Below are 25,525 nucleotides of genomic sequence, written 5' to 3'. Positions count from 1 at the left end.
CGTCAAAAAATCCCCGATTGCTGCGACCGCTCGAAAGAACGAACGGTATTGAACGTTGGGGCGCACGGAGAGCTAACGGAAAAAAGATGGCGTTTATAAATCTTCCGGCCAAGCGCGAACTCGATGCCACCTCGCGCACAAGGACAGCTGTGGCCCGTCTTCGCAAGTACTCGTTGGGGAAGACCGGCGGGGGAGAAAGGTAAAAGTTTTTAATTAAAAGAAATTTTATGTTTCTCGAGAGGTGGTTCAGCACTAGCGCAGTTCCAAGATCGGCCCGTAATCTACATTGCCTTTCGACAACTTCAGTGCAACCTTCCGGTGAGTGGGTGCACTGCAAGAAACAGTAGCATTGATCTTCGATTCCTTTTCAATCCACCGGTTGGGCTCCTCTGGTCGGTGGCCGCGGGATGGATTTGTTGCTTAATTTTCCATGAAGTAATTACCGCCCCCCGGGGGGGGGGGGGGGGGGGGGAGTGCTTGGAGCCATTTGTCATGCGGTGGGGGAATGAGGGGCAAGATTGTTCGACGGTGCAAATTCTTTGGTCCCTCTGAGAGTTGTACTTAGGACCAAAAACTTGCTTGGATTGAATTATATTTTGAAATGGCCGGCGAAGAACTGCACGAAGGCTCACTGAAAGCTACCAAAAGCTCTCCTCAATTGTACCGACTTTCTGAAAAAGCACCAGATGCTCTGTTGGTTGCATATACTTTGGAGCTTTAAAAATTATCCAACTCTAGGCGGACGCTCTCTTTAAAAATTAAATATACGTTCGTTTGCAGTCCTAGTAGATTCTCATAATTATTTACAAAATTTAAAAACGGTTGTATGACATCTTCTTTATTACCAAAACAAACTAAATATAACATCTATTTTTAAGAAAACCCACAAAAATCGATTCATTTTGTATTCACAAGTTCTCTTCAAGAACAAGGATTGGGTTTTAAATAAGAAGAGTCCATTTATCGTCTGAAGAAATATAATTTAATGGGGAAAAGAAAAGCGAAAGATAACAATGGGAACGATATTGACATTGCCATCGCCTTCGTTTACCTGTAGCTGTTTTCATGTCGGTTTCTTAATGATTGATTCTTGTCGTTCCCGTTAGCGAAACGCCCCAAGGGGGGCGATGTTTCGGGGTAAAATTATTCAAAATAATGAATCACAATTTGTTTAATCCACATCTCGCTGCAATGCGATATTTTACGTTTAAGGAGGCGTAAAATTAAGCTTGAAGGACCTAGAAAAAAAAGTAGATGAAAATATAATAAGATTCCTTAACTAGTATTTGTTTGTATTTTTCATCGTTCTTCGCATTTTGATAACCCAGCACATATTATAAACCCAAATTCCTATTACTATTGCATTTATAATGGTACTCCATGTCACTGTAGACATGGTTTGAAAGAATGAATCAATTTACCTCACCCAATGTACCGATAAATCTTTCGACAGTGTCCGACCTTCCGACGCTGGGGAAATAATCCTACCCAGAAGCGTTACGTTACCAATGGCATCCTAAATCTTTGTGACGAAACTTTTCCAGCCTGACACCGACGGTCCCTCATTCTTGCTTCACGACAGCGAACCTCTAGGCTGAACGGCTTGGTTTTAAGGTTTTCCAAGGATAAATGTGCGTCAGCTTACTTATTGACCGACGTGACATTGGCTATCTGGCGAAATAACACGTTGCTCCGGAGGATGACATTGAGAAGACCACGAAGAGGGACCATAGTAGGTTTTGGTAGTGCAATTATTTCAACCCACACTCCCAATAGAAAGCTGCTCAGTCGAGCACTATAAACACAGCCCAGGCACTCCTCGTTCCTGCTTTCCGAGCACCAGGCCGACGCACGTCAAAGTGTCATTCAGAAGCATAATCCTTGCATATTTATATACTCACGCCGAGGGCCTACACTTTTATGGATGACACTGCAGTTGCCGCCGTCGAAAAAGCCTTCGCAAGGATACGCAAGAGTAGGGCGTTCGAACAACGGTATCTTCCCCGCACACCCGAGCGCACACTCCATTGAGCAGAAAATTTTCCACCACCCCCAAAATGGTTTCCTCTAGGCGACCCTTAATGTGGTGTGCTACACTTTGAGGACACTTTCAGGCGGACTCTAGGCGGCCTCGCCAGTGGGAATATTCACTAAAACGGCGATTATGGTTCCATCTAATTGTCAGCTAGTCCTCAAATAGTGAGGGAAAGATGCGGAGGGCTTTCATTGCCGGCTACGGGACGACGCCGATGCAGTTGATGATGATGGAGACGAAAGTATTAAATGGATTGTAACAAATACCACCGCCTCTAATGTCTGTCACATTTAGAGAAAAGCGAAGTAACTGTCCGCTGTTTCGAGAATAAACCTTTAAGAATGGATTCGGAAGCAAATTCCTAAACAAATTGCAGAAAGTTTTGTGTGAAAGGCTATTACAGGTGTAAAGTACAGTGCCATTTTTATTGTTCGTTATACACTTCCTTGGTCGATTTCAACGTAGTTTTGAACAGGTAAAAATAAGAGCTATATATTTTTAAATTAAATTCCAATTTTTTTTTTAAATTTCATCAAATCAAAACCATAATCCTCTAGTTCTACTTTAAATCTTTATGATTTCATTTTTCTGTAACGCGCTACACCGAATGTTGCACGGTGATGTTGCGCAGTGAATGGCTCCATTTTGTATTTTAGGGTATGTTGGGGCTAACGCATCATTAATTCAATAAAAATACTTGCAATGCTTCAAAAACACTTGCAAACTAAATAAAAATGAAATGAAAATGGTTAAAAACAACATCTTCAAATCAGTACATATTAAGAATGCAGGAAACTTAAAATATATAAAACATCGATGAAGCATCGAATAATTAATTGGTTTCAGAACTATGCAGTGGATTGATATAAAATCAAATGAACCTAGCTGCAATAGCTCTAAAAAACTCCCATTTGGTTCACAATACCTACACGTAGGAAACTTTTACCCACGTTACACTACACCGATGATACAAACAAGTGATATCGCGCGTGGTGAAAAAAGAAATCCCAAGCATGTGCTATTTTCATTTCCGTCGGCGAACAGACTTCAGTCAGTTACCCATTGGCGCTCGACGCGAACGGTTGTTAGAAGAGCGCGAAAGCCCCTACGAAGCACGTTGGTTCGCATGTACAGCCCACTGTCAAGGGATGAAACAAGATTTTTGAAATAGGTCTTTTTTTAACGGAATTTCCAACAAGAAGAACTGTAAACTGACGCCAGGGAAGTCCTTTCGTAGACGCCTCTGTTTGATTTTCTGCTACATTGAGGCAACAATCCGGAGCGAGGGCGAAGTGAAAACCGTCAACTTACGGAAGCCATACTAGAAAACCGAACGGAAAAGTGGAAACCCGACGCGCCCCCAAACCTCGGCGGTCTTATGCGAGGGCCGATTGTCTATTGTGGGAGGAAAACACTGATCGATTAGAAATCTTTTTGTGAAACTGGTGGTTCATCGTCAATGCAAGTTGGATCAGTTGTATTGTATCCGTAAAAGTGATAGCAAATTCAAATACGAGGCTCAAAACAATATTTGAATCGTGATTTTCAAAATAACATCAACTGAAACAAGGTGTTTTGTGCTCTTCACCCAAAACGTTCAGCAAGTGATCACTACTACATCAAACAAATATGTTACCTGTTTTGACGGACTTTAGTAAATTTTACCATCGTCTCAGTATACTCGTGACAGTATTTATAACCGGTAAGTATTTTCACCCATGTGAGAAATAAGTCATTGTAAGTTTAAAACAAGTAGAGAATTGATAGAACCTACATTCAAAGTGTACGATACAAAAATTTAAACATTTTGGGCGTTATCTTACGAAACGTAGATTGAGGGTAGCAGCAGCCTTCTGCGAACACTGCGCAATACACATTATCATATGGGCACACTGTTTGCCAACTGGCGATCGCGAGAGATGTGATAAATGTGTCAAATCTCGCCGGAATCCGGTTCAAAGCTGTTCGCTGACAGGTAGGACGGTTGAAGGCTAACGGTGGAGAGCAGACTTTGCAAAAAAAAAAAAAATGGTTATTTGAGGAATGTATTAAGTGTTTTCTGAACTCGCATTTTTTATCAAGCCAATTGTAGTTAATCCACGCATGGAGGAAGTGATAAGTGGGCAAAATGTTGTGTCATTTCTTTTTGAATGGTTCGTTCTTTCATTTTTTTAATGGTTCGTAAAATTATCACAAAATCTAGTATTGAAAAAACAAGCATTAATAACACAAATTCAGGATTGTTTTAATATTTGTTTTCCCCAAATATCATAGATATGAAAATTTTGGAATGTTTATGGAGTTTTTTTGGAAAACAAATGAATACGATTGTTTATGAATCAGTTCATTCTGAAACTGGTAAGCCCGACGATAAAGCTTAATGCTACTCATAAAACCTTTCCGCTCAGTTTGTCAGTGTTAGCCAATGGCAAGTCGTCGCTGGAGGATCGTACGATCCACTGTTTAATCATGGTGTGTCATCACCGCACGCACAAACCCATCATTCCCCGCACGAGGTGATTCAATCGAGCCTGCAAAGCCTTCCCATCCATCATACTCCAATGTCGGGCTAATATGGGCCGTACTTTTAGCGCTTCTAGTGTGTAATGGTGGGAAATTGAAGGTAGCTGAGGGCTGATAAGGAGCCGGTTATTCCGTACGGCAGCACTTAGCCCGGTCATCTGACGCGTCTGCTGATGATGACTCGCACATCAACTGAAGGAATTAGTTGGAAATTCAATCAAATGAAGCACAATATTTATGAATTTACGATCCAATGTTTTACAATCCCTTTCACAAAATAAAATTTGTTGTGGCTGTTGGGTTTCCCTTCCACACCGTTGTGGATTATGAATGAATCATATTTTCGCATGAATAAAAAAAAAAGACCAGATCAGAAATATTTTAAAATAAGCATAGACAACACCACCTCTCGACCCGAATTTGTTGTGGAAAGATAGATTTTGAAACAAAATGAAATATAAAAATATTCACATCCACTGGGAAACCATATGCGAAAAAGAATTGCTTAAAAATGTGCCAACTTTTTCATAGCTGGCTTCTCGCCAAGGTGGGCAAAAAGTTAGGTTAAGTCGGGCGCGCGTCCTCATACTAATCTGACTTAGCCAGCGGGCTGTGACGATCGTCTGGCCGGCATCCAAAACAGATACAAGGGACAAAAGAGTATACGAATTAGCCGAGTTAATCGACATTCATTATAAAAGCGGAGGACGACCATCGTGCGATCCACCACAACACTTTGAGGGGAATTAATTAACAACGGCCCGACCGATGGCGCGCGCGCGTGGTGGGATCACACTAGAAGGAAAAAAGATATGTGAAAAAGAGGTTATAAAGTTAGACAGAAGAGGGGAAAAACGAAGGAATGCCGGTGAATGTCACTGCCGGTTTTGTCAGCCAATCGCACCACATCGTACGATACAGACGCTCCGTGACGTCACGAACACGGGGTAGATTACGCCAAACCGATCGTTTGTGTTTGAACAGCTTGGGCTTGGCTTGGATTCTCGCCGATGACGTGGTACTACACACCTTCGCAGACCTTGACGGGCTCCGACTCCGTGATTCAAACCTCAACCAATTATGCTGTCTGCGCATACGCCCCAAAGCGAACACGAAAGGACCGTTTTTCGCTCCTCCAACCAACGGCACTTTGCGAGCGATCGGCCCGAGACGGGAAAGGCTATCCAACTCCAGAGGTTCAGTTGTAGTCTAACCGACCAGAGCGACGCTGCTCGGTTTGCTTTCAGGTTATGCTGCGCGCACAAAGCATACATGTTTCTCCTTCTTTTAGTTTTTTTGTTCGGGTGGCAACTTTCGCTTTGCGCCAGCTATCTGACACGCTCCGCAACACACTCGCTCCACTCCCTGCAGCTCCGGATTGCAGACCCATCTGGTGAATGTAAACGTTGGTGTTGCGGTTTCAGGTTGTCAAGTTGCAATGCCGTTTTTGCGTACCGCGGTATCCGCAGACCCGAAGTTTGTTTTGCCACGTTTTGCACCGCCGAGTTTCGCGATGGTTGTCCGTGTGGGCCACATATGTGGGAAGGTTGGCCAACCGCTCACCCGTCGGATTCCGGTGCAGACTGAGGCCGGGTGGTAGGCGAGAGGCTGGAGGGGGCTCGAGCTGGCTAGCCCACGGAAATCGCTATGCCGAACTTGGTAAACAAGCGAACCGCCGATACTAATACCATCAAAGCCGTTTGAGTTGTTATGGCTCTATGCTTTAGCGATTGTTGCGGCTCACAAGGGTGTGAACAGGTACAGAAGTAGAGTGGGGTGGGGCGAAAGGGGTTGAAAGTGTTAAAATATCCAAATGGTAATTCTGACAAACAACTATGATTTTAATCGAAGTGCAGCACAAGATAAATTGACAACAATGTTTGATAATATTTATTCAAGAAATGCAAAAAATGCTAAAATACAATTTAATAATAATTGGAGAAGCTTAGTTTTGTACATCGAACACATAAACTTTGCAAAAATATCTTCGGCTCTGCAGAACTAATAACCATTTTTCAACGGTACTCCTTATACCAAGCATGTTTTAACCCCCGGTTTGCTCTTAAAAAATGCTAAAGGCTTAATTTGCTTGCCAAAGGTGCTTACGTCAAAGAATTCGTTACGGTTGGATGATAGCGTTACATTCTTGCGTACGTTATATCGTACGATCGGATGCACACGTTCTTTTACTGATAGCTGCATCCGCTACACGTGTGTGGCGTTAGACCGGAAGAAGCGCCCCTGGTGTGAAAGCATGGGCCAAGGTCGGTCACGACACGCAGCCACACTCACACGCAGAACGTCTCGAACGTTCGTTGATCCAAGATATTAGACCGCTTCGAACCGACTAAACAGTGGCGAGCTGGAGAATTTGTTTAGAATTGACAACTGGGTAAATGTCAATGTTGAAAGAGCTAGTAGGTTAGTCAATAAGTTTTGAAAGCGACAACCTTGGTGTTGTAGAAAATCCAAAATTTCTATTCCATTTCAATATTTCATCTTTTATATGAACTTGATCCAAATGTAATTACGACCCGTCAACTCATCAAGCGTTATGAAGTAGACCTGTTCGAGCTCTCTGGACAATCTGAATATCAGGCTATGAATGAATTCTTTGTTTTAGAAGGTTTATCGGGGACTGAGATCCATGAAAAGGTAATACAAGTACTAAAGGAGTCTTCTCCTTCATTTCCAACCATTCTTCGATGGGTTTTGGAGCTTAAGCGTGGTCGTACAAGCGTTGAAGACGAGTCACGCTCAGGACGTCCAAAAGTTTTGAAAAATTACAGGATATGGTTTTGGAAGATCATCGAACGACTATGGATGTGATATCTGACACCATAAGTATCTCACATGGACCAACTTGGCATATTTTGGCTAAGGTTTTGGGGTTCAGAAAACTGTGAGCACGAACAAAAACATGTTCGTATGCGGGTTTCTGAGCAATATTTGGATCAATTTCAAAAGATCAAAAGCGATTGTTTACGCCAATTCATCACTGTTAAAGAAATTTGGATGTACCAGCACGATCCTGGATCAAAACAAGACGCTAAGGAACAAGAGGTTTGAACCAGGCTCTTCGAGTCCGAGGCGAGTAAAAAGACCCGGTTTGCACCCGGACCAAGTGTCTTAATCGTCTGGGAGACTATGCTGAGCAATAAAAGAGCTAACCTCCAAAAAAAGCTGTATTTTCATTTCCGCTTTCAAAACTTTTTGACTAACCTAGTGGAGTCATATCGGAGGGTTCGAGCAACAGTAAGAGATAGCATTAGCTGGAATACTTAAATGTGCACAATGATAAGATAGTCCCCGAACAATGTTGATGAGATAAAAAAAAGAACTAGTTCTTGGTCAATGGCTCTACAAAACTCGTTCCGCAGCATCGGGATCACAATGCAGGAAGATCGCTTCATTCTCAGCCTTTGTCTTCAACTATAAGTCAATGAACTACACTTTAATCGATCAAGGCCAACTTTTATGGTACAAGTTTATAAAAAGGAGCACTTCATGGAATTCGCGCACTGACAACAACTGACATACCGAAGAAGACCGAAACAAAAGAACTTGAAAGTTAACTAATCCTGTTTGGGAGAAGATTACTCGCACATCACGTAGAAGGCCACCTGTCGCAGTCTCTCAACACGTTCAATCTGATAAAGCGCGGCCTTGTTGGTTCCATGCGAACTCTACTCCTTCATTCATGCCTACGTTCGGAGTACCGCCCGAAGCAAACATTTCAAACAATCAATCTGCCTGCACGTAACTCCTAGTTGCGGATCAATTTAATCACCCAACGTTCGATCAACGACGATCGATTGTCATGTCAACGGAGTGGGTCAACCCTTCTGAGGGAGTTGTTTTTAGCCTTGGCCTCGTGTCGGATAGCCCCGTTACACAACACCGTTGCACCTTTGGGTCCTAGATCTACCACATACTCAGCAAACTATCTGTTTTGATTATGAATAATTTTTTCTCCCTGCAATTAACGCCACGTGAAGTACTCCATCGTGAGCCGTTTTATCGGGATCTAAGATTAAAATTGCCATCTAAAAATAAGTAAGCAGCAAAATTAACATTGTTAAGAAAAACAACAAGTCGACGGTCCCCAACATCTGATCCGATAAACAAAACCATTTCTTCACAGACCAGCGAACAGTGATAAACAAATCAGCACAAAAAGATGAAAAACGAACCGAAACACATTGCGATTTCGGGTTTGAACGAAACCACTTCCTACTGGCCTTCCTTTTTTTCATAAACCACATTTTCTTGGCTTTCGTCTCGGACACAGCATCGCCGTAGATCTTGGTGCGCCTGCGACTTAAAATAACCGGCGTCGCATGATGTGCGGCGTCAACAGCACATGCATAAACATTCCGTGAACCGGGCAGAGATTTGCGTAGAGTCATCAATATTTTGAAAGCGAGAACTGTGTGCTGGGCGTTGTTTTTTGCCCGAAATCAAATTTCCTCATCTTTAAGTGATCGCTGAAGAGAGCCTGCGAAGTAGCTTTTTTGCCCAGCTGGCATCTTCGACAATCGTTCAACAGGAAAAAAGCGGAAAATCCCACTCCAGAATCAGGTAGAACAGTTTGGGTCCGTACAGACTGACGTCAATCGAGGTCCGGGGTTTGGCCAATTGAACAGCTTCAATTGCGTTGTTGACGCTGCACGATGACGAGCAGAGAAGCTGAGTCCAGTGTGTGAGACAAGGCGCAAAGCTGGTCCTAATTGATCGTGCGATTGCGGAAGAAATCTTTTACGCATCTGAACCGGCAGGAAGGTGGCGAATACAGCACAGAGCTGGTAATGTGTCAAATATTGGAGCTCCATTCAAAATCGTCCCACTTTTGAATCTGTCTTGAAGTTTACTGCTCTTTGATTTAAGGATCAAAGCTAAGAAGTGCTATTTTTAATAAATCGACGCTGTGTTTGTATCATCAGCGTTACGCTAAGGTGCGCTCAGGGCCTTTGACCGGTTCGGTGCGAGCCTCCACCATTTGGTGTAGCCCCTTTTTCAATTTTGCACCAACCACTTCGAGCCTGCCCTGCCTCCCGCAGAGCGTTGACCGCAAGTCCCGATGCCTGAGATATTCCACTTCTTCAATCAGTCCAATTGACAGTAATTGAATTAATTCAGCGTATCTCGCGTACTACTGGGCAATGATCGAGGAGTGGTCCTAAGCCCGAACCAATGGAAACTGCAAACTTCGTAGGTCAAGACAGAGCTTGTTGATAAAACGAAAAATGTCTCCAACGCTATCGCAACGATAAATGGGGTCATCTTTTTGACATTGACCCCGGACTGTCAAAATTTCCCGCCCATTGCTCCACATTCCATTCTGCTCAGGCGGGGAGGTGTTTCCAGAGCACACATTGGGCACATTGAGCACATTGGAAGGTATTTATAGCCCACTCACACACACACACACTCTTGAACGGGAAGTGGCTAGAGGCAGTGGTATTTACGTCAATTATCGACTGCCCACCACAGTTGGTATTTTCCAGCTTGTTACGAACGAAAGTACTCAAAACAAAAACGAAGCTCCAAAACGAGTACCTTCGCCCTTCGATCGTGTGGCATTACTTTTATTTCGGTGTTTTCTTCCCCCGTGTCAAGGGTGTTTTCCAAAAAAAATGTTAATAAAAAGAGCACGAAAACAGGAAAACAAGAACAGTTCGGCGGAAAGCAAAACAAGACAATTACTCCCTTTTAAAGACCGGTTCGATCCGGTTACGATCATTTTGGCAGGTGGCTACGGACGCGGATGTATGTGTGTGTGCATGTGTGTGAAAAGCGCGAGGCGCGCGAGCGCGACCTTCTTCCACGTGGATGACGTGTTATAAATATGTGTGCACCGTGGCGTTGCACCAGTGTGTTGGAGCATGCCAAGCCCCCCAAGCAGGGCTCCGATTGGTCCGCTGCGGTATCGTACGATATTACGCCACATTGCGCTTTCAAACGCACACCACTTTCGAGGGCGCCCATTTTTTTGTTGTTGTTTTCTTCTTCTCACGCGTCATATCAACTATGGTGATAGAGTGGGGAAGGGACAAACCGGGGCAAGGTGGTTTTTTAATTAAGTGTGCACGCCGCGCTGGTTCGCGGTCGGCCGCTTTTATATCTATCGATACCGGCTTCGGACCTCGCGGATTGCGGATGGACCGGGGGCTGCTTTGAGGCTGTGTGTGTGTGTAGATTTTTTTTCCCCCAAACCCGTTTCGGTGCGAGTGCACCGATCTCCAAGTCACGCCGATCGCGATTTGCACGAGCAACACAGCACACCGATCGCAGAAACCATGGCAACGATGTTTCTTCTCGACGCCGTAACGCAACGAATTCCGAACAACGCGATGTTGCACGACTCTATTTTACCTCATTTCACCCTATCGGAACAATTCGCTTGTCATCCGCGGAAATCCTTATCATCGAGCGTTTCTTCAAGGATGTCCATCGCTTAACCGGTTTTCGTTCCGGAATATTTTGCCCACCAGCGATAAAGGGGCGCCTGCCACTTAATCCGACGAAGGCGTTTCAGTTAATCCACTTAATGTAATCACGGGATGGGACGGCGCTCGCCGGGAATTAGTGGCTTATCGAAACTGCCACACGAAACCGATACCCTTTTTGTTTTAATTCCCACGCCACGGGTTGGCGAATGATAACGGACCGGTATTGCTCGATAGCGGAGCGGTTGATATAATTAGCGCCGGTTTAATTTCATTTTCGGCGAGGTAAAGTCAGCCAGCGACTGAAAGAACAGCGATCGTTGGACCGGTGTGCACGGACGAACAGAGAAGTAGAACCGTAGCCGGCGAGTAGTCGGTGCAAACTATTTATAAACAGGATTCAATTTGCAGCGAACTGGTTTCGCACTCGCGATGACGCTCGCCGGCGATGATTTGCGGTGACACTGTTTTGACAGCGGGGCTGGGCCAGCCTGTCTGGGAGAGGGATGTCCTACCGCACGGAAGGTTGAGTGTACCTTGAGAATTGTCGGTGTTGTTTTTCCTTTTTTGTTTTCCTTCGTCTCCGAAACCGGAACTTTCATCTTCGACGGAAATACGCCGCCGCTGGTGGGAACAAAGTTTGAAAAACGAGTGTTTGTTTATTTTGTCTCTAATGCGACTCGTGCTGTTTTTTTCCTTACGTCACGTGAATAGGTCTACGAAGCACACTTTTTTTCAATTCCTAACTGGGATCAATTGAAGTGTCTAAACGTTATGTACAGTATTTCTATTATTTTGTTGACATGAGGATTGTGATTGCGAGGCCAACAATGCATTTTAACGAGGGAATCGTCCGGAATAGGTAGGGAAAATCAATATGCTGTTGTTGCAATCAATCATTAACGCTCTGTCGTAGTCTATTTCACTCCGGCATCTCTACCATCACGAACCAACAAGGACACAACATAGAGACACGTGTCAAGCAAAGTCTATTTTTTAAACTTTGTTTTCTTAGCTCGTATGTATCGTATGTTGTTTCTACATTGTATCCGTTTTAGGCATTATTTTTGGCATAAACATGTAAAAGGGTTTTGAAGTTTCATAAGTTTTCACTAACAAGGATTGTTAAATAATATTTTTTTCATCCTGAACCTGTGGTATTGTTTGGTAAATAAATTAAATATTCTTGCCCATTCGCCAGAAGAAAAGTTGAATGAATGCTTGTAGGAAAGCAAAGGAAGAAGTCATATAACTCCATACGAGACTGCATAAAAAAGGGCCAATGGAAGGCAATGCAATAACGTTCCTTTCTACAAACGATGATTTTCAAACAATGAAATATAACTTTCACACCAGAATTGTTTCCGCACTACGGGCGGCTGCCATTCGATATGAAACCATTCTTTGTGCGTATAGTTTTTTGCTCCTTTTTTGTATGGAACTCTTTTACATTTTCCCTCTACAACGTGTTACACTGCAAAGAACCATAAAATGAAGGCATGGGCTACGCAAATGTAAACGCAGCTTATTTCTTACTGAACGATGGACTCAACGGCCACACAGGGTTGCATTCTGTGCCTTTACTTTCGTGTCGATGCGTTCAAGAGTCACTCGTCGAGTGGTTCTTCTAGTATAATGCCTATAATTTATGGCATTCGGGCGTTCCATTGTCTTGATGATGTACCTTGGGGAAGCTCCGGATGGCACTTCAAATGCCATCGATCTTTAGAATGAAGATGATGGCCTGGGCTTCCCTTTGCCGTCACTTTTGCCTTCCTATGAGCTCGACAGAAACCGGAAATGGATTAGAAAACCATTTGAATAGCGCTGGAGTTTAACAATCTTCGGCACGTTTTGTAGATAATTTTCTCCCACGTCTCAGAGATCTCAAACGGACCAGGTGTCAACGTACATGGATGAGTTGCTGAAGGAGCTGAAGACAGTAGGGAGGAGTCCCAAAACATTACAACATGGCTGACCAGACGAGAATGGTTCCCAAAGCGGCGTCCGTCCAACGTGGCGTGTTTGTGCTTGGCGTTGCTAATGACGATTAGATTGAAATTACTACAAATTAATCGCATGCTTCAACTGCTCGCGTGTCGCGTGGAATGTTGCCCTCCCTCCGCACTTAATCTCTTAGATGCGGCCTGTCCGGCACGTTCTGGTGCGGTGTGGCGCGTTTTGCTCATGCAGAAAATGCGGAATGCACGCTTTAAAGCACCGAACGAAGCCCCGAGTCCTCCAATGTTGGCAGTGTTGGCGTAAACGAGTGGTATTAGCTTAAAACGTAGTGGAATACCGGGCGCCTCCATTGTCTAAGGTATGAAGCGTGGAATTTCTGCCACCTGCAACCACCGGAAGCGGAATTCTCGGAAAGCTTGCCACGAATGGACTGATTGATAATTGTTTTTCCCCGAACGGTAATGATGAGTAGAAATAATTTTTGACTTTCCGCAAAATACGGCCTAATTAATCTATTATTTTGAAATAAGTGTACAGTAGTCAAAGGAAAATGGCCATTTCCAAGCTTATGATTCCAGACCAACGTAAGCAACCTAATTAAAAATTAATTTAGAAAATTTTCTCAAAACTGTTTAGTGGGCAGAAGTTTACTGGAAAGTTTTAATTAGCAAACAAATGCGTCATTAAAGCCAACATTTAAATGTTTGTACATTTGCAAAATCGGATTAATAGGATTATTGTGTTTACAAAAATGTTAGGAAAATAAAGCACGATGCAGCAACATTTACCAGTAAGGATTAAAAATTATCCAGGAAATTTCCTCGTTAACGAATTGCACTGCAAACAAAATGAAAAATTATCTCTCGATTCGGAATGCTCTAGCGACGATTTTTATCTGCAAGGCAAACCTGGCTAAACGCTTAGCACCCCGTAGTCCCGGGACTCTTGTTCAACTGTTGGTCACACACACACTGGCTTGAAGGACATTTAAACGATTTAACATAAAATAAAATCCAGCCCTTTACCTCCGCATCGTGAAGAGACCAACGCAGGCAGCAATTCGTTCCAATTTTGAGCCGTACACCCTAAAACCTCCACCAAACCGACCACTCCGAGGCGTTAGAGAACCGAAACGTGCTCGCGAAGGGGAATCTCTAACCACCCGGTTCGCATGATGTGGCAAATTAATAATTTATGCATTAAGTTTACATCCTGCACCTGCAGCTGCAGGAAAGGTAGATGCATGCTTGCGTGTGTGCGTGTGTGTGAGCGCTCGGGGCAAATTCGCCAAGTCCTTGGCATGTTTCGGGAGGACTACGACGAAAAGGATAATCCACGAGAGCTCGCCCCGGTTGCGAAAGCCGGTTTAGCAGGCGAACGCCGGGTTCTCCGGCGGTGTGTCGACATTTACATCCGGCCTCCCGTCGGAAACTCCCGAGAGCCACATGTGCTTCCGGGACCGGGCTTACTGCGGCAGTTGAGGTTGAGATTTCACCGTAGTCCGGCTGACAGGACAGGCAGGAAGTGGCCGTTTCTGTTCTAACCCATTTTTTATTTTTTCCATTTTTAAACATTTTACCCTGGGAAATCCTTTTCTAAAAATTGAGCTTAGAGCCCGTTTTTTAAATGGTCTTTTATGTGCCTTCCCATTTAGGTTGTTTGGTATTAAGTTTATTAATTTTTTCAAATGGTGAGTTTAAAAAAAATTGTAGTAGATATTTGAAGTATTTTAATTTTTGAAAACAAACACCATACTAAACATGCACAATATTATAAATTCTATTTTGTACAAATTGAAATGCCAAGCCTTATTCGATGCATAGATAATGAATGAAGCCTCTTCCCTCAAAAATAACTGTCTGCCATTAACTGGCTGTTTTTACCCATTTCCAAAACAAGCTGAAACGGGTAAAGTGAAGAAAAAAAAAACTATGTGAAAATAAAAACCCCAAACATAATCACCAGAACGGAAATGGTTTACGCCAAGGCGAAAACGATTAACATGCACCCGGTTTCGGGCTCGAGCAGGTAGCGCCCAGGATAGGTACGTCCGGAGCGGAAGGGCTCCGAACGGAAAGAACCCGAGCCGAAAGTTTTCCTAGTTCGAGGTTTTTTTTTGCCTTCACCCCCCCTCCCCGGGAACCTCGGGTAACACGTTTTCGAACGAAAATGAGCAGCATGCAAGCAGCCGAACGAAAGGGGTGGAGTAAAAAACGGCTAGCCTAGCAAGAACTTGAGCGAAAAAAGGCTTCCCTTTTCTCGCAAAGCCGTGAGAATTAAGTGAGGAAGGATGATGCACAGTAAAAAAAACACACACACACACACAAGGTGGAATGTCGGAATTAAAACGATCCTAACTGGCTCCTGTCCGGTCTCGGCACGCTCTGTGTGTGTGTGGTTCTACTTTGTGGGCGCATCGTCCTTTCGGTGGCTCAGTTTTAGCCCTTCTTCCTTTTTTTTGCAACTCACCCCGGCTAACTTGATCGCCTCAATGTAGATACTGGCCGAGTCCATTCCCGGGCGCAACGACTCCACCGTCATCCTCCCGGAGGAAAGGGATTACGCCGAGAGATTCTGAGATCCTTGTGGCCACCGGAAGCCAACGGGCAACGATCAACACCCATAATAAAGAAAGAAAAAAACGACCAAAAAACGGGTGAAAACAGCTCCGTTAAATGGTTGGTTTTTTTCCCCCATCCTGCCTTGTGCACTTCGCACGCTCCGGTGGACGGCTTGATTGGAGAAAACCGGTGCAAGCGGCAGAAGAATGCAAAAAAAAAGGTGTGAAAAATTCCCCCGCCGTATCATAAATTTTGCAGTCACGGATAGTAGCCTAATTAGATTGTGTTGTCTGAGCTTTATTCGCTCGTTTTTAAAGCCTTTTACGGACGGTTTAAGGTCTCGTTTTCAGGATTACATCTCGCGCTAGTTTTAATTAGGGATTCACGCGCGTGATCGATGGGGAGAGTGATTGAATTGGGAAAAGCGTCTATTACTGATTGGCAGAAAATGATACCGTTCTGTTTGGAAAGGAAAGAATTGTTTAAAACATAAACGTCTAACGTCCACAATGTTTAAATTAAATATTGCAGTACCTCGTTTGTGGTTTTAGGTTTGACTTAAACAATGTCACGGTCAAACTGCAGTGAGCGCAGCAAATTGCGACGTGTTTCCTTGTTACATCGGGTTGTAAACAAGTGGTACGAGCTAGAAAACTCCCCGGGAAAACTTTATCGTTCCAATCTCGACGGCCAACGCCGCGAGAAAATTCAAATTGGCGCAGTGCTAGCGCTTTCCATGGAACCTTGGAATGTTTTTTTTCCCTCGCAGCCCACATTCATTTGCGGCTCGTATTTCTTATGTCAAGGACAATGATCAGGGGGGCTTTCCAAGGAGGTGGTATCTGCTGGCGACGTGACGCAAACTGTCCGATTGTCTCCCATTTCCAGCACGAACACTGGGTGTCAGTGCAAAATCCCACCAGGACACCTTCACCGAAGCGTTCAGCACTTTCTTACGTTCGCAGTAAAATTTATTCAACATTCAACCGTCTGTTTGTTTTGCTGTTCGATTGCAAACCACGAACTCGGGCGGAAAACCTTTGCGGTTCACCTTCCGTCCGGTAGGTGTTTGTCTTTATGATTCCGGCTGACTTCGGTGCGACTCGTTCTGATTTTCCCCATTCTCGAAAGGCGGCGAAAGCGACTCCATGGTGATGAACTGCGCCGCACGAAACGATCGAACAAGTGGCGCTCTACCGTTTGGATCGAGTCGGAGGAGAGGTTCTTCCGACCAGCTGCACTCCACAATGATGCGATCGGACACGGGGATTTCATTGTGCCACCACGAAAGTGCACGATTTGTGTGCGGTGTGATGCAATTGATTTAAATTCTCCCTCCCCCCGTCCGTCCGGCACAACAAAAACGCACGGTGGAAGCGCAAGCAACCGGTTGCAACCGGCTGGACTTACTTTTCCGACTTTCCTCCTCCACCTCCTCCTCCTCCTCCGTTGGGAGAGGGACAAGTGGACAAATATTTGTCCATCCTTCCAGCTGGCCGCGCCAACTGCTGGCCAAACTGTGGCGATGTGCAGCGAGCCGTACGCTTGAACTTTGTGGTCAATCGGATCCGATTGAGGTGAGGGACGTGGAAACATATTTAACATCCACCTCCAAGCGTTCGAAGAGGGAGAGGGGGAGTTGACGGGGTAGGGTGTACCAGTGTCAGATCCAAGGTGGGTTCGCTCGAATGGTTAGTTGTAATTGTCCCTTGACGATGGCGACGTGATTTGCGATTCAATGGCGTCGCGCCTGAATCGTTGCAATCGCTCATCATTCGTGCATTAGTGTGGAAAGTGCATTCGAGGGGAAGGGAATTGGAAGAGTGGTGGGGGAGGGGCTGTGTTGAATATGGTAAATATGTAGATCCTGTTTAAAGTGAACTTTCAGGCCATGTTGTCACAGTGGGAGGGTGAGACGAGTAAAGAAAGATGGACGAATTCACAGCTTGTGAACTATCCGTGACAACCAAAACTCCTGGCTCGGACGATTGATTCGGCGTTCTCCCCCAAAACGGTGTGATATATTTTATGCTAAATCCAATGAACTGAAGTGATACCCTCCCATACCTTTACCATACTCCAACGGACCATTTTGTTTGCAATCCACCTCCGACAAGCTGCACGGTGGCTCTGAAGAGGATTGAATTTTGGTTAAAAATTTCCTGAAAACGATTCTTAAGCAATCAAGGAGTTTTCTTAGCTATCTTTGAAAACTATTAGGCCGTGCATGAGGCAAACATAGTTTTTTTTCTGTGTACAACGACCCTCCAAAAAACTTGTTCAATATTTATGAAAAAAACAAATGTTTTTCTAATTTTCACCAGTTTCTACAGTTTTATTCCTATTTTAACTCTATGATCGTTAATCAGCTTGGAGGTGATCCAAAATGCTTTTTTGCCGTTTGATTTCCATTCATTAGGGCGTGAATTGTAACTGGATTCACTTGAACTTTGAACTTTGAACTTGAAACTATATATATTTAAATGAAATTTTCTTTGTTGACTTGAAATGTTGCTTAAATTGCGCGATTTTGAAGACGAAAACCAAAAATCAATAAAAAAAATCAGTCAGTTGTCAACAAATCTGCCATACACAAAATTGTCAAAAAAGTTTATAATCCATAAAGCTACAATCAAAAAAGATGCTATCTTTGTATAACGACCCCCTTAATTTAACCTTGGTCATTTGTCATTTGAATTGATACAGTATTTTAAAATAAAAAAATAGCTTTTATTATATTTTAATCGAAGTAAATTCAGCAAAGTAGATAAATTAATAATGATAACGACAAATTTTACGCTCACAAATTTTATAGTTATATGCTTCATAAAGTACTACGTAACATGAATATACTTTTTCACTTGACAATGATAACAGTAACAAGTATGAAGAATATGATACCAAACATTTGGAAAAGCTTTGATGTTTTTTGTAATTGAAAAACTAACTTTGTCCTGAATAATTGAGCCACTGTGCATTGCTATGGAACATTATGTTCACCTCCAGGACCACCACACCTTCGATTGCAATGATTATAATGATGGTGATGATCTCGACACTAATGACCCCGCAATGTTCGGGATTTATGCTGTCGGTTGCATGCATTTTTTTTTTTAATTTCAGTTTTCTACTCGTGCCCCCTTAATCCCAGAGCATTATTTGTGTACTGTGGCTATGTTTTCCCACATTTGGCCACAACTAGAAGGAAGGAGGGGATGGAAGTGATACCAATGATTAGATTGTCCGGTGGAAAACTGTACCGGACCGCAGGAGGAAATGTAAACAGTGGGCAAAGCTAACGCGCCTGAGCTATGTTTGATGTTGCGCGGCTGATGGATTGGTTTTTGATTACTAAGCATGATTTTTCAAATTGTTTGTTCCAAAACCAGGTTTTTGGATCAGGACTAGGTTATCAACCTGTTGCACATTATCAGCGACAAGGTGCATTTTCTACTTATTGATTTTGCAAATGTTGGTTATTTCAATATTTATTCTCGGCGTTACTATCAGCACACGCGTTCATCTGTTTTGTAAATGTTTTGAGAATTTAAAATTAGACCATGTACCGTGCCTTTGAAATACACATTTTCAGAACAACGACGGAATCTGTTTTGCACAGTACAACTGATCGTATCATTCATGCTCAAAGTACCAGAGAACCGTAACATTGAATTTTGAAACACACAATAAAACAGTGTATAGAGTAACAATGTTGCAATGCAGTAAATAATAGATAATGATGGTATTTAACTCTTTGTTTTGGAACAAAGGGAAAACGTACAGTATGATTGAATAGGATTAAATTTATTTTAAATCTATTTAAAACGGTGGATTGAAAATAGAAGGCCACACTTCTAACTCATTTTTCCACGAAACATATTAAAACTGTGGCTCATGGTGATCATTGAGAAAATTCCAAGTATTATCAATAGAGGTTCAATGAAAATTTGTCGTCCTCGCTCACATTATGTTTTTATATAGACAACACGTATTCCACGCAAATACGCTACTGAGGCGACCGACGGTCAGTAATTAAAATCCACACCGCAGCCATTGATATCATTAATCTGCTCGTAAGCGATGCCATAATTTCGTTCGAAGCCATCAACCATCAAAGCCATAATTGAAAGGCATCCCTTACTTCCAGCCGGGGCCTGGGGGGCAGCGAACGCAAAGGTGTTGCCGTTCGTGAGACAAAGTTCTGCACCTGCAGAACCGAGGGTGATGATAAACGTTCGTAGTCGTTGAAACATGATTCCACCGACCGGTGGCAAGCGAGAACAACAAAAAAACGGTATCACTCGAGCGTGAGGAAGAAACCAGTGGCACACCGGGGCCACATTTCGTGCCATTCTTTTGCGCCATCCCCCGGTTCCATATTGCATATTAAATTTCCGCATCATTTTAATTTTACTTCACCGCTCAAACCAAACGACGGGTGTTGGGGGTTGGGAGTTATGTGGAAGGGAAGGATGCACCTGCAAGTGGTGAAACAAGAACTGGCCCATAATTGCAGCAGATCACCGGCACCGACCGGAGCAACCACGATCGTGCCGTTTGTTGTTGGCAAGAAGCTGCTCCGGCCGCCCCTTTGCCCCGCCCTCATCCCGTCCCGGAACTACGTCAAGGTCCGACATTTCGGGCGGACAACTTCCCGTGGGCTGCATCCGCCACGACCGTTTCGTGCTGAATATTCATTAATAATGGCTGCAGCGCGCTCGCCGAAAGCCCCGTTTTCCAACGGCTTTCCCGGTGGATGACCAGCGTGGCCAGCCGCTTTTCCCCAGCAAGGGTGAGAATGGCATCGGCACACCGGGCCTACCGGGTTGAAGGGCTGGGTCGGTGGGGATTGGAAAGGATGGAAAGAAAAACAAGTCACACACGTGCACCATCAACCAAACCCTAGGTTGGACACGCGCGTGGAAAACTTTCGGGACGATCGGAGTGATGAAAATGGCTCGCCCGGGTCGGCTTGCATTCGGGGCATTGTTGCAAAAATTTAAATAAATGATGGCCGCGTGCTTAAGCCGGACGTAGCGGCGATGTATACCCGCGGCCGGGATCTTGATTCCAGCCGGGGTCAGCTGGTGATGGGATGAAATACAAAAGGACAAAACAAAAAAAAAACAGCTAGAGAGTGAAAATGGGAATGACGCAGTCCAGTTGAACGGTGGAAAAATAATTTACTTCATACTCCGGCGCTCCGACAAACGGTTTATGTGTGTGTGTGTGTACGTTTGTGTGCCGGCCGCGCAATCAGCCGCGATTCGCGCGGTGGAAACTGGAAAGAACATTTTACCTTCAACGGTGGGAAAATGTGCTCCCTTCAAACACGCCGAGAGTTTTCCTTCGTGGAAAACCCGTGGTGTTGGTGGGTTAAATTACACTCAAAAAGAAAAAGGGCCACCGTGGTGGCGAGAGTGAAAAATAACGACGTTTTCTTTGTTTTTTTTTCACTCTGTGCTTCCTTCAACCGACCGGGAAATCTTTATGCAGCTCGCATTATCTGCCAAACGATTCCGTGGAAACCGTCCGCCCACGAGCCGGAAAAGGTGTCGGGCGTCATTTGCATTTGTTGCGCCATTGTTCGGGAGAGGAAAAAGAGGTACGAACAGCGTGCTTTGCTGGACCGTTTGTGGTTAACCACGTAATTCACGAGAATGTTCGCCAATCTACCGTATTCCGAGCAGATCGTGGCGATCTCGAGCGAAGATGGGAAGATAATTGAAGGGAACTGATCGCGACAGATTAAGAATTATTATGATGATGCGATTCGTGAAACATAAACTTTTAATGTTGTATAACCATTTTTTAACAAATTTATCTAGCTGCGACCTATTTTATAACGAAAAAAGCAAAGTTATTGCATAAAGTACTGGGCGTCTCCATTTGAAGTTTACCCGTTTTCAACAGATTACATAAGTTTTGTTTAATTTAGTACTGATTTTTTATCGCATTAATTATTTCATCTGAAAAAAATAATTTAATACGAAAATAATTGGTTTATCATTATAAATTATATGTTACAATCAAATAAATGCACTATACGTTTCCCCAAATATCAATTAAAGTAATCAATATACATCAAATAATTAAAATGCAAATCAAAGTTAAACTAATAAATGCACATTAAATTTTAAATTTTCAGTTTTTGTTTTTATTCATCATCCGATTTTGCGCTGCCTCGTTTCTGTTAAAATTGTTAACTACAGTTCTTTATTTTATAAGAATTATATTAACTTGTTATCTTTTATCAAACAACTTTTATGTTATTAAAAATAAAATTAAGTATGATTCTTGTTTCCGGCACAATTTTAAGATCCACAACTCGTTAGAAGATTCTTTTTTGCAACACTTATTTTCATGATCATTTGAAGAACCTTTCCGAATTGAAAAATCATCATACCGAACAAAATATGCAGAAAATCTGTTGACGGTGACCATGTTTTTCATACGATTTTTCATCCTTTCAAATCTGCGACAAGAAACACTTCCGCCAATAGTTTGCATCTCCGGCATCGATAGCTCTGGATGCACTTGGAATAACTAGAGAAAGAATAAAAAACGAGGAAAATACTTGTCTTCTCTTTCTGCAAACCTTTGAGCAATCAAAAGAAATTGTTCCCCGGAACGGAACGGGATCGGATCCGCGATAATGACAGAGTTTGAACTTTTTCTCCCGGGGACAGCTTGTTCTCAGGGGTGTTTTTTTATCTCCTTCGCGACAAATTAAAACGAACCTGTGGTGGGGAGGCGAAAAAATTGATTACACGTAGAAATACCCAACCAACTCGGAACGAACGCCGAACCGTCAATAAGTCCGCAGAATTCCGACGCCTTCTGCAAACGCTCGAGGCTACAAACGGTGGTAGAAAAAGAAGATAGCTTTTCTTTGCTATCTACATTTTCCCACCTCATCCCCGCGGGATCGTTTAATGGTGCAAATTTGCAACCAAACGTCGAGGAAAATTTCTTTCCGCAGAGAAAAACTTTCGATGTCCATTCTTTGGCCTGTCGGGGCGGAAACTCGCCTCCAAGGCGCGAGGGTGTTGGGCTGAGTAATGAATCAAACCGTGGTCAAGAATTGAGTCGTGACGCCGCACCGAATGCCATAGTTTGTTGCCATGTTTTCTCTTCCACATTGTCCAGCGTTCGCTCCACTCGTCGACACTTCTGCCGATAAACCCTTCTGGATGCATTTTTAATTTGAAAAACTTTGCCACCGCCGGAACGCCACTGGTTCGCCCTGGGGCCATTTTAATGGGTTCCGGCGTCGATGGGTCCGCCTTCGGGGAAGATCAAGTGGCGATCGGGGGAGGTGGGGCGGATAGAAAATTCTTTCGATGAATTTATACTTACAGTGTTATTTTTTGACGTGCATTTTAATTGGTTCGTTCTACTTCTTTCAATTTCTAATTTGCTTCGCTTTCCATTTTCTTCTCTCCTTTCTCGCTCCCCCGTGCCGACAAATCACCGCAAAACGACCACGACCGCCGCACGGGACTTTTATGCTGCAGTGAATCTCGCCCGAATAAGAGCGGAAAACTGCGGCCAGGAGGAGCTGGCCAAGTGCGCCCGCCCGTTCCAGGTGATACAATCGTCGACGGATCTGTCCATCGCCACCAAGAAGGAGGACCTGGAAAAGATATGCCCGTAAGTTTTTGCTCCGTTTGTCGACTGTAGTGTTGATTTCGTGTGTATTTTCTTTTTTTTTTTTTGGTCGGTAGTATTTGAATTTCTCCGCATTTGTAACGCTCGCTTCGTCCTGACGATAAATCATCCCACACTCCCATTTGGTGGAAGGGAGGAGGGAGAGGGTTAGGGGATTTAAGCTGGCCGGTTGCTAAGTGCAATTAACGCAAAAGAGCCGCCTCTGCCACACAAAAACCGTTGGTGGGAAGTAAATGTATGGAAATAAAACGAAACTGCAGCGATGGTCAGTCCGGCAAACTCGTTTTTAATGCCAGCTACGGTTTTACCGCTGCCCACGTAGGGCTGTCATCCGTGAACGGGGCTTTACTTAAGTCTTTCAACTGTATCAGTGTTCGTAGGTTTGTTTAACACGTCCGCAACAAGGTAGCTGTAAGCGTCAGCTTGTAAGCGTCACTATGAAAAGCGACGATTTCAAGTGCAAAACAACCTTCTGATACGCAATGGTTTCGCTAGAAACGGTTATCGTTTTCATAACGTTAGCTCCGATTATGACTTTCATATTTTAAATTTGGCGTACATTGGAATTGGCGTGTTTGTCGTGGTTGAACATTACTTCCAAATAAAATTTTATGCAAGGCTACCCTTCGCTTGTTTTATCCAAATATGGATAATTAACACTAGAATCCAAATAGGGATCATTTTGACCCCAACGCAATTTTCGATTTTAATATCTCGAAGACGGCAGAATATTTTTACAAAAAATAAGGCTTTTCTTAAAATCCAAAGCTACATCTAGAACAAAAATTTCAGATTTTTCTGTTGGTCCAGCTCCGAGAACCAACTTGACCATTCTTGGCTAGAATGCTTTTTAGGGGTCTTTTTGAACCCTGTTTTTAAAACGTTATAATTGTAGTACTTTTCAAATCTGTAAACTGTTACTTTTTAGTATATTTGTTGACTATCTTTCGTCGTTTTTGGTTTTTCGATGCATTTCTTCATCATTCCCCTAGCTCAGTGTAAAGCAAAAACGGTGGAAATAGTATTTTTCCAGCTTTTATTAACACCATAAATTGGAGTCGATCTTTTTTGCTATACACGAATGATGAAGTACTACATCATAAAATTAAAAACGCTAAAAGATAGTCAAAAAATATACTAAAATGTAACAGTTGAAAAATATTCAAAAATAGGGAAGTCATAGCGTTTTAAAAATAGGGGTCAAAATGATCGCTAAAAACCATTTGGGTATGATTTCAAAGCAATGTATTCTAGTGTTAAATTGGGCGTTCATCACGTTCGTTAAGCATTTATCGTGGTTGAAAATTTCTTCCAAATTTATCTACCAAGGCTACCCTTCGCTTGTTATAGCCAAATATGGATAATCAACAACAAACGAAGCTCTGGTCACGTTCCACCGTAAACGGGTGGATTAAAATATAATGAGTTTAATCCGGTTTTGGTTTGATTTATGAACGTTTTCGTACACATTGGATGTGAAAACACTTTTGATTTACCGATTTCTTTATGTTTCTTTTACCCTTCCAGTGATCTGAACAACGGCTTGCAGTGTATAAGGAGTTACACGCGACGCTGCATGACCCTGGAGCAACGGAACCGCTTCAACAAGCTGTACAACGGAACGCACCAGTTCGTGCGCGACCTGTGCCGGGAGGGCGAGTACCAGACCGAGTTCCTGTCGCACGCACCCTGCCTGCAGCTGGTCCGTCCGGACTACGAGGTGTGCGGGCGTCGGTACCATCACACCGTGACGGCCATTACGCAGCAGTCGCAGCCCGGTCAAGGGGAGCACCAGCACGAGCATCAACACCACGAGCACCAGCACCAGCACCACGGTCAGCACGAGCTGCACGGAGAGGCCGGTCATCAGCACGAACGGCGCCACCGCAACCATCGGACCGCCAGCCGGACGGACGAGGATGATGTGCGAACCGTGTGCTGTTCGTTCATGGAGTATCTGGATTGCTCGGAGGCAGCTGCCCGGAAAACTTGCGGGCGGGAAACGGCCATGTTTACGAGGGGGTTCCTCGACAAGATGTCATCCACCTTGATCAAGGTACGTCAGAAGAAGACCCTGTCGAGGCTGGCATACACGGATTAGTTAAGTTAGGCATGCTATAACCATCTCTTCCATCTTCTCGTCTCACAGATGTACTGCGAGGACTACTACAAATCCAACAAATGCCCATCAGTGTACACGTCGTCATCCAGCAGTCACTGGAATCAGCTCCACGGTGTGGCGCTTCTGCTTGTTCCAACCTTCGTCAGCACGCTCAGCAGTTGGACGTCATCCTGGACGACGCTCCTAAGGTTACGATAATCAC

The 25,525-nt window shown here is 43.8% G+C and overlaps 1 protein-coding gene across 1 annotated transcript; it reads left to right on the top strand.

Annotated features, from left to right (window-relative positions):
• The first annotated feature begins 3,664 nt into the window (after positions 1-3,664).
• LOC131288631 (uncharacterized) lies at positions 3,665-25,521 on the top strand. Its single transcript, XM_058317782.1, has 4 exons — positions 3,665-3,737; positions 23,048-23,183; positions 24,729-25,257; positions 25,351-25,521. Exons 1-4 carry the CDS (start codon positions 3,665-3,667, stop codon positions 25,519-25,521), a joined length of 909 nt encoding a protein of 302 aa, XP_058173765.1.
• The last annotated feature ends 4 nt before the right edge of the window (positions 25,522-25,525 follow it).

Source organism: Anopheles ziemanni, chromosome 3 (genome assembly GCF_943734765.1).
Source record: "Anopheles ziemanni chromosome 3, idAnoZiCoDA_A2_x.2, whole genome shotgun sequence".
NCBI lineage: Eukaryota > Metazoa > Arthropoda > Insecta > Diptera > Culicidae > Anopheles > Anopheles ziemanni.
This window is presented reverse-complemented; position numbering and strand designations above follow the sequence as displayed.

Excerpts from the sequence above, each read along its gene's own strand:
- LOC131288631 (XM_058317782.1), top strand. The coding sequence starts at position 3,665 with ATGTTACCTGTTTTGACGGACTTTAGTAAATTTTACCATCGTCTCAGT. Across the intron at positions 3,738-23,047 it reads CGTGACAGTATTTATAACCG|TGAATCTCGCCCGAATAAGA; the intron begins GTAAGTATTTTC and ends TTTATGCTGCAG. Across the intron at positions 23,184-24,728 it reads GACCTGGAAAAGATATGCCC|TGATCTGAACAACGGCTTGC; the intron begins GTAAGTTTTTGC and ends TTACCCTTCCAG.